The sequence below is a fragment of the Nymphaea colorata genome, chromosome 14, assembly GCF_008831285.2.
Source record: "Nymphaea colorata isolate Beijing-Zhang1983 chromosome 14, ASM883128v2, whole genome shotgun sequence".
NCBI lineage: Eukaryota > Viridiplantae > Streptophyta > Magnoliopsida > Nymphaeales > Nymphaeaceae > Nymphaea > Nymphaea colorata.
This window is the reverse complement of record NC_045151.1, coordinates 7,842,903-7,851,532: the sequence shown is the minus strand read 5'-3', so window position 1 is coordinate 7,851,532 and position 8,630 is coordinate 7,842,903. Positions and strand designations below refer to the sequence as shown.

The window sequence follows — 8,630 nt, the reverse complement described above, 5'->3', positions numbered from 1 at the left end:
CTTGGACTAGTTTTACCCAAAAGGGAAAAAGGACATTGCTTAAGATGACTCCTGAACTCCACAACTGTAATTGCCAAAATTGTGAGTCCCAGATAAAAACTGCTGTATAAAGCATGTTTGACATGAAAATATTCATGCAGCATTTTCTTCCATACACCAGAAACTCTTTTTTGCTGAAATATTTGAAAACACATCATTTAACCAACATTGCTTTATATATCTCTCATGATAGAATAGCACCATGAGATGAAAATATTACATCATTTATTATTTTATGAAGCACCCATTTTCTGCAGAAATAATGGAAACACCGTCTAAACAACATTGCTTTATACATTTTCCCAAATGCAGAAATAAAGCTTGAGGACTGCAGGCAGAACAACAAGAGATGAAAGGCAATATTACATCATTTATTATTTCATGAACCAGTACAGCTACATTTACTTAGTCCGTTTCTTATTATTCAGTCAGACAAGGCTTCAATGTTGGATGAGGCGATTGAGTACTTAAAATCTCTTCAGTTGCAAGTGCAGGCATGTGACTGGCTCAACATTCAATGCAACATATGGTATGTCAGAGACTAGTATAAATACAACCACGTTTACAGCTCCAACTATATTCCAAAAGGATTTAATTGAAGGTTTCAGCTGACGTACAAATTACCAACTCATTGTTTCTCTGGGGACCATATTAGTTGAGCTGGCAGCAATCATTAGCTGTTATCTGCTGCAGGTTCGCCGGTGGCTGAAGTGCATTCATTAAACATGAAATACAAATATCTGAACGCTTGCAAGCCGAAGAATCTTTTTAATCTGCTAAACCAAGAGATTGTCATGGTTACTTTCAAATAATTGCAAGGGGTAAGCCATGAGTGAAAGGTAAAATCCATTTGAATAGTTTTGGCCAAAAAACCAGCGCATGAAACATAAGCACCCAAATCACTATATACATCCATGTTAGAAAACCAGAGTGGTTGGTCGCCAAGATTTATGCAAGAAAATTTAACTGCATTTTTAGTTTTTGTGAGGGAAATACAAAATGATGCAATAATATTGATGCCTTATCAAGACAGACCAAGTGCATCACATGTACTTCATGACAGCCGTAGTAGGTTGGTCTGAAGATCAATATGAAGGATTGTCACCCGCTTCGGCTTTCATAGTACATAGTAATGAGGAAGAAATATCACTATTACCAGATTTGCAAAACTGGAAATTTTCACATCGGGTCCCAGAATCACGAATGACACTGCTACTGCCCAGAGTTTCAAGGGTTCTCTGATTCTGCGGCATCATCTTTTGAAGGTACAAAAAACACAATGAGTTAGATAGAAACAGCTGACCATTGATGCTGTCAAGTAAATGATAGAAAAAGCCGCCATGACTTAACCTGTGATGCTATGTGCATTTGCTGAATACTAAGTTGGCGGGCGTAATATTCCTGGATGTTCATATCAGAAGATTGGATGGGTGACCTTTGTGTTAACTGATCTGAACCAGCGACAGTGGTTCTAGATTGGTCCACCAGTGGGATCTCTGGCAACGGCATGGAACCATGTAAGGAAGGCCGAGATGCATGAGCCACAGCCAATGGTGACAAATAGTGTTGAATACCAGGAAATATATATGGTGTCATTCCTCCACCCATCCACATTATCTGAAAAAAGAAAACGACAAATCTTAACAAACTAATTACAAAGAGAGTACCAGCAAAAAAAATTTGGATACAGTCACATGCCTGCACTTGCAACTGAAGAGATTTTAAGTACTCAATCGCCTCATCCAACATTGAAGCCTTGTCTGACTGAATAATAAGAAACGGACCAGAAACTCTTTAAGCAATTAGCAAAACAAGAAGGTTACAACAACTCTAATCCAAGATATGCATTAAAATAAGAAAAAGGAAATCACTATATATGTTATTATATAACATCCCTAACACTCACAGAAAGAACTAAACATTCCAAGCAATATGTGACAATATCTAAAACAATGAGAAGAAAAAAATCAAATTCCACTAACTAGGATATAGGTGAAAGGAAAGAAAATTTCACCTTGTTACAATGGGGTATAAGCTCTTGCAATGCTTTCATCTTCTCATTGATTCGATCTCGACGTCTCTGTATAGAGACAATGCATAAGCAACACAACAACCTAAATACAGGCTTGAGATAGCATTGCTATGGCTTACCCTCTCTGACAGATTATGGACTTCAGCAGCTCGACTTCTGCGAGATGAAGCAGATTTTGAAAATGGTCGCTTAGCTTCAACAGATTCGTATCCGATACCCTGTATGTTTATTACATAAGCAATTACTGTATCTCAAAGAGAAAAAAAAAAAAAGCAAAAAGGAAGATAACCACATAGGCCAAGAGTTGTGGATACGCTGTCAGTTAAACTGTCTTATCCTTCTCCTAGAAGGACTAAGGATTGAGGAAGTGGTTAATGCAAAGGATTCTTAATTTAAATGGAACATGCGGCTAACAAGAGAAACTTGAGAAAGCAGAACAAATAAAAAGGTAAAAAATACTTATAATAAACAACTAAATAAATACTTATTTTTGTTTCCTATCATAATAAAGAGAAAAAGGTAAACAAATCCAGGGCCAATGCCAAAGATAGACACGCACACATGAAATAAAAAGGGAAAAACAGAGGAAAGAAAAAGAGAAGAACCACATAGATAGAGAGAAGAGAAGGATACAAGCTTTGAATAAACTGGAAAGATAGAAATGCTGGAACAGGAAAGGGTCATTAGAAAAAAAAAATGTAAAAAGAAGTAAATTTAAGCATTGAAGGCTTGTGTGTCAGTCTCTGAAAGAAATTTTCCTGCTGAGCTAGACTAAACCAACCATTTTCTGTTCTTTTGGCAAACTGATACTTACAAAGGACACCAAGCAAAAAAAACACAGCAATGTCTTCCAGGGAACAAAACTTCTGTTTCTTCTTTCTTACAAAAGCTGAAGAGACGAGAGGATGGATACAAGTAGCAAGAGGCAAAGTGTTCTGTATATTAATTTGGTGTAAAGATCTCCATCAGGATGAAAAGAAGCCCTATCTCTCTTTTCACAGGATATATTCATACCAGTGACAAAATAAATCACTAAATAAAATATCTGTAGAAAAAGTGAAGTAATTTCAGAATCTCCTGCTAAAAAAATGCAGGCCCGTTTAGGATTAGAGGGCGTGAAAGAAAAATGATTCGAAGAAGAGAAAACAGAGAAAGAGATAGAGAGAGAGAGAGAGAAAGAGAGAGAGAGAGAAGGACACTAGAAATAAATATTTGTGAAATAGGAAAGCTATACTGAAGGATATTTTTGAGAACAGTAAATATTTCATCCATCCAATTGCAAATCTCAGATCCATTTCTCAAGGATTAAGTCATCGAAATCTGTGAGTCACTAACCTCACTACGGCAGTCAGACTCTTCGACATCCCTGGCCTTTCTTTTCTGGCTATTCTTGCCAGTAGTTTGCTCGCCAAACTTCCCAGTACTGCAGCCAGATGCACCTGAAGATGAGGTTCCTTCAAGCACATCGCCTGCAAGTTGTTGTCCTTTGTCACCAGTGGTTAATAGCCCTCTTGGAACGTCATTTTCCAAAGATAAAACATTATCAGCAGATTGAGTAGAGAGGAAAGGTGGATCCAACTGCATTTGATTCTGATCTATCGCATAATTGTTTGATCCATTTGCAGTGACTAATGGGTCGCCTATAGACTTCGCAACTGGATTCTTCGGCTTGTATCCAAGAGCTTCACAAGTTGGGTCGGTATTAGCCATAGAAATCAATGCGGACAGAGAAAAATGTGAGAAATTCACAAGCTTTGCAGCATCCTGATGCAATGTTGATGGCTTTGTGTCAACAGTTAGATGTCCTTTAGGGGGCAGCATCACAGGTGCAACATGGTTTCCAGAAGAGTTGCCCTCATAACTTGAATGGGATAATGATGAAAAAACGAACTTTGATTCATCCATGTTCTTGGGCAAGTTACCAGCTTTGCAATCTTGAACCTTGGTTACAGCGTCAGAAATACATTGTTTTACTGTTTTCTCCCTTCCTGGGGCTTCGTTTCTTGTCCTCGCAGGCTCAGCTGCAACAACACTTGGTATCTCGTCAAAAAAATTTGAGCACAGTTCATCAAACGGATCATCAGGAAAGGAACGTAGCCACGGTGCAGTTTCACCCCCCGGATTGAAACTTTGGTGGGTCCATCCAATTTCATTCTTCTCCAGGCTTGCACGCTCGTTCTTCTCCTCTGTTCTCATATTATACTGCGATTCTTTACAACCACCCAACTGTTTCTTGTGATTTTGGGCCTGCTGGACAACGTGACCATTTCTCCAAAGCAATTCCACAAGCTCTTGCTGCTGTCTGTTATGCAACAACAGTGTCCGGATCACGAACACGCAAATTTGAAATTGATAGCGCATATTAAAATTTTGATACAGGAATCTGTTTTAAGGAAAGCAGCCAAAAAAGCTAAACTATATAAAAGGAGACAAATTTGACTCGGCACTTACCCCATGTTTCTGTTCTTGTCCAGAAATCCTATCACTCGTCGGATGTTGAGAAAAACCAGGTAATTATTTTCTTGTCTACTCGATAACCCCGTCCTGAAGGCATTTATTCATCCCTTCACAACAGACTCCTCCTTCTCACTGAAATGATATTCCATAAAGGTACTTTAAGCAGACGTACTTAATTTCGAAATCCAAACAGAATAGAACAGTCACTAGAACAGAGACAAGAAATCAGAGCAGAACCTACCGAAACAAAATTTAGAAGAACAGCAATGATCATGGCCAATACAAATTTTAACTGAATTGAGGAGGAAGAAAAAGAAGCGAGAAAAATAGGAAAACAGCAACGGCCGGCAGATCCTCATTAAGATGTCCAATGGCACAACAGACTTCAGAACAGGAAAAAATTTCTCTCGAAAAAGGATCATTTTTACTATCAGAAGGAAAACAAGAAGGGAGAAATGGGTAAAGATATTCCAGCCGAAACCAACCTGATATGGATAGTTAATTAGCAAAACGTCACACCAATAACCCAAAAAGACATATCGAAAGTTAAAGATCAACATAAGTAACGCATGAAGTAACAGGCAGCTGATAACCAAAGCAGAAAGGTGTCCACCACAATCTTGCATACCAAAAGAAAACGGAAAATTGATCGTAACTCTCAAGAAACTAATAATTCACGAACCCTTTTCATAACCCAGAACAGTTCAAAACAAAGATAACATCACAAACCATGCAATCCCTGCACTGTTTTCTGCGAAACTTCGAACCACTCAGAACCATCGTCATGAAAACAAAGGAGAAGAAGACTACACACCAACCTACCCGTAAGGCATTGTTCTCGTGGTACCATCATTATTTTGTGAGGGGGGCCGAAGCTGCAGTGGTATTAAACTATAGAGGCAGACCTGGTACAGTGATGTCTCGCTGCACTCTCCGCCGTCTCGGCACCGAGTATGGAGGATATCAATCATGGGTTTGTCACCGCACCTTCGAACAGAAGAAATATTAGAACCCGCGAGTACACGCACAACTCAACCAAGTGTTAACCGTGGTTAATTCGTGATTCACGTCCTTCTGAAACACAGACTCTTGCACAGAATTAATGAGGGGGGAAGCCTCACAGAAAGTGAAAATCTATCTTCAGAGCGAAAGGATCCTCAATGTCCAAAAAAGAAAATAGCGAGGGATAAGTTTGAGTAGCTGAACCCTTTTAGACGAAATTACACTATTCCATTCGTGAGGTTGCTTGCACAAGTCAACAGGCGCAAGCCTTTTACGCTATGTCACACGAATGCGAATGTGATACGGGTGCGGATATGGGGATGCGGGTACGGGTACGGTAATTTTCAAAATTTTTGGATACGCTGACACGGCTAAATTAAATATTCTAAAAAATAAATAAAATTAAAAAAAAAGAAAAATAGTTCACTAATATAATCTCAAACAAAACATTGTCCTTGTCCATCACAAAACATTGTCCTTGACACCTTGTCCATCACAAACAAAAGATTGTGAATCACAAAACATTGTTTATCATCATTCTACACATTATGAATGCTCAAATGACAAATCGTTTTCTTCTTCTTGTTCTTCTTGCACAATAGAGGATGCTGGAATAGAAGGTTTTTCAAAACTTGAATTAACAGCTTCAAGTTCATTGTCTTCTTCTAAGTTGAAGTCCTCAACATTCACATCCCAATTTTGGTTTCTCCTTCCCTACAAGACAAAACAAATTGTAATTATTATGATATTAGGTAATAAGAGGAGAAACATCTAAATGAATAAATAATATACTTATTTACCTATATTCTTTTTTCATTCTTGATAGAAGTCGAAGGTTAGAATGCACATAAACCAGATCTTCTGCACGTTTGCTTGTGAGATTATTTCGTTTTATGGTGTGGATTTGTGAATATGTACTCCAATTTCTCTCACAGCATGAAGATGTAGCAGGTTGAACTAACAATCTCAAAGCAAGGTATTGAAGAGTAGGATAAAAATGTCCATGTTTAATCCACCAAGCTAGAGGTGGATATTCATTTTATCTACAGTTGCACTTGCATCTTCTCCAATCCCAGTAGAAAACCTTGCAAACTCTTCATTTGCTCTTTGATTTTGATGTTCATCAATAAAGATTTTATTAACACATGCCACCCTGTTTTTTTATAATTGTGAATCCTTATGTGGTGGGGTTCTTCCAATACCTGCTGCAAGCCACTTCTTACCATAATATTTAGGATTCAATGAATGTGCCATGCATTGAAGAGGATTGCTACTTTTATCCCATCTTGCAATCAAAATTTTATGCGCATGATAAAAAAATGCTGAATCTTCAAGTGCAAAATTTTTTTTCTCGTGCCTAAAAATGACCTCTTGAATTTTTTCAATCATATCCCACATCTCATAAACACAGTGCAACATTGCATTATCACAATCAAGAACTCTCAACATCTCCCAAATCGGCTCTGTGAATGCAAGAAAATAAAAGATTTTATCCCACCACTTGTCTTCAAGAATCAATTTTTTGATTGCCTGAGCTTTGTCATCATCATCAGCACGATAGAAATTTCATTCATCATCAGTCACCATACTGATCAATGCACTTTTAACCCTTTTTATCCTTTTGATCATAACAATTAAAGATGCAAAACGTGTCTCTGCAACTCTTAGCAATTTCAGATCAGAATGCTTGTTATAAATGTGAAGTGCATGTTGATGATTTACTATGAAATTTCTGATGCGCCTAACATCTTTTTCCAAGTCTTGAATCCATGAACATAATTCATAAGCATGAGGATCTTGCTCTTCACTTGGTGGATTGCATGTACTCTTTAAAGCCAAATTTAAGCTATGGACTGCACAAGGAGTCCAAAAGATATGAGGGTAATCTTGTTCTACCGCAATTCCAGCTGCTCTGCATACAGGTGCATTGTCTGTAATTATTTGAACAACATTTTCTTTCCCCACTTCTTCAATTACTTCTATAAACAATCCTTTCAAATATTCAGCACTTTTGTATTCACCAAATGCATATACTGCTTTTAAGAAAATTGGTCCATCTGCAGAAGTTGCAATGAAATTAATAAGAGGGCACCTTTGCAAATCTGTCCAGCCATCAGAAACAATAGAAACTCCATGTTGCTCCCAAGTTGTGAGTTGATACTCTAACAGTTTGTTCACTCGAGTCTTTTGTTGTTCTAGTAGTACAGTGCGAAGCCGTTCAGAACTAGGAGGAACATACCCAGACAAGTTACTATTTGCAATACATGTAACTAAATCTCTCCAATATGGACTTCTAGCTACATTAAATGGTATGCAGTTAGCATAAAAAAATTGTGCCACTTTTAGATCTAATTCTCGCCGTCCTTGTAAACTGAATGACTCCTCAATTGATTTTTGATTCACGTAAACTTTTCTTTTCTTTAGACTATCCTTAACATCATCATTTATAATTGAAGCAATGTCAATATAATCAGATGATGTCGTGCCTTTCTTTTTTTCAAAGGCTTCTTGTTCTTTCTTCAACTGATTCAAACTCTCCTTACTGATTTTCTTACATCCTTGAATTCCTTGTCTACTGATTTTTAACAGATGCGCTTTCACTCTTGTATATGATCCAATGAACTCTATCCCACAGAAAGAACAAACAAAATTAACATTTCCACCACTGCCAGGAAGTTTCCCTTTCATTTGCACGTATGACCATAATGGTGGTCGGTCTTCTTGCTCTTGTGAAAGTGAACCAGATGCATGACTTGAACTTGTAGGAGTACATATAGAGACTCCATTCCAATTGTTCCCTCTGCTACATTAAAAATAAAAAAAAGATGCAAAAAACATATAATGAACGTAAATGTAAAGGAATAAAACAATACAAGTATACAACAAACACACTCAAATCGGCAAAAGCAACAAAAACAGTAGCACAACCAACAAGAAACCCCCAAATCGACAAAAACCCCCAAATCGGCAAAAACCCCCAAATCAAAAAATGTCCATAGGGCATAGAAGAAGAGATTAAGATGAAGAACGACGGAAAAAACCCCCAAATCGACAGAAACCCCCAAATCGGCAAAAACCCCCAAATCGTCAGAAACCCCCA

The 8,630-nt window shown here is 37.7% G+C and overlaps 1 protein-coding gene across 6 annotated transcripts; it reads right to left on the bottom strand.

The window, feature by feature from the left end:
- Positions 1-389: 389 nt before the first annotated feature.
- LOC116267385 (transcription factor PIF3-like) lies at positions 390-5,591 on the bottom strand. 6 transcript variants are annotated; one of them, XM_031649062.2, is made up of 9 exons: positions 5,351-5,586; positions 4,523-4,660; positions 3,407-4,373; positions 2,191-2,289; positions 2,054-2,119; positions 1,738-1,803; positions 1,390-1,656; positions 1,196-1,295; positions 390-812 (listed from the first exon to the last, which is right to left on the bottom strand). In XM_031649062.2, exons 2-9 carry the CDS (start codon positions 4,525-4,527, stop codon positions 808-810), a joined length of 1,575 nt encoding a protein of 524 aa, XP_031504922.1. In that variant the 5' UTR covers positions 4,528-4,660; positions 5,351-5,586; the 3' UTR covers positions 390-807. The 6 variants fall into 6 exon arrangements, with proteins under 6 accessions (XP_031504922.1, XP_031504921.1, XP_031504920.1 ...); XM_031649061.2 differs by lacking the exon at positions 390-812 and having other exon boundaries at positions 825-1,295; positions 5,343-5,591; XM_031649060.2 differs by lacking the exon at positions 390-812 and having other exon boundaries at positions 825-1,295; positions 5,347-5,591.
- Positions 5,592-8,630: the final 3,039 nt, after the last annotated feature.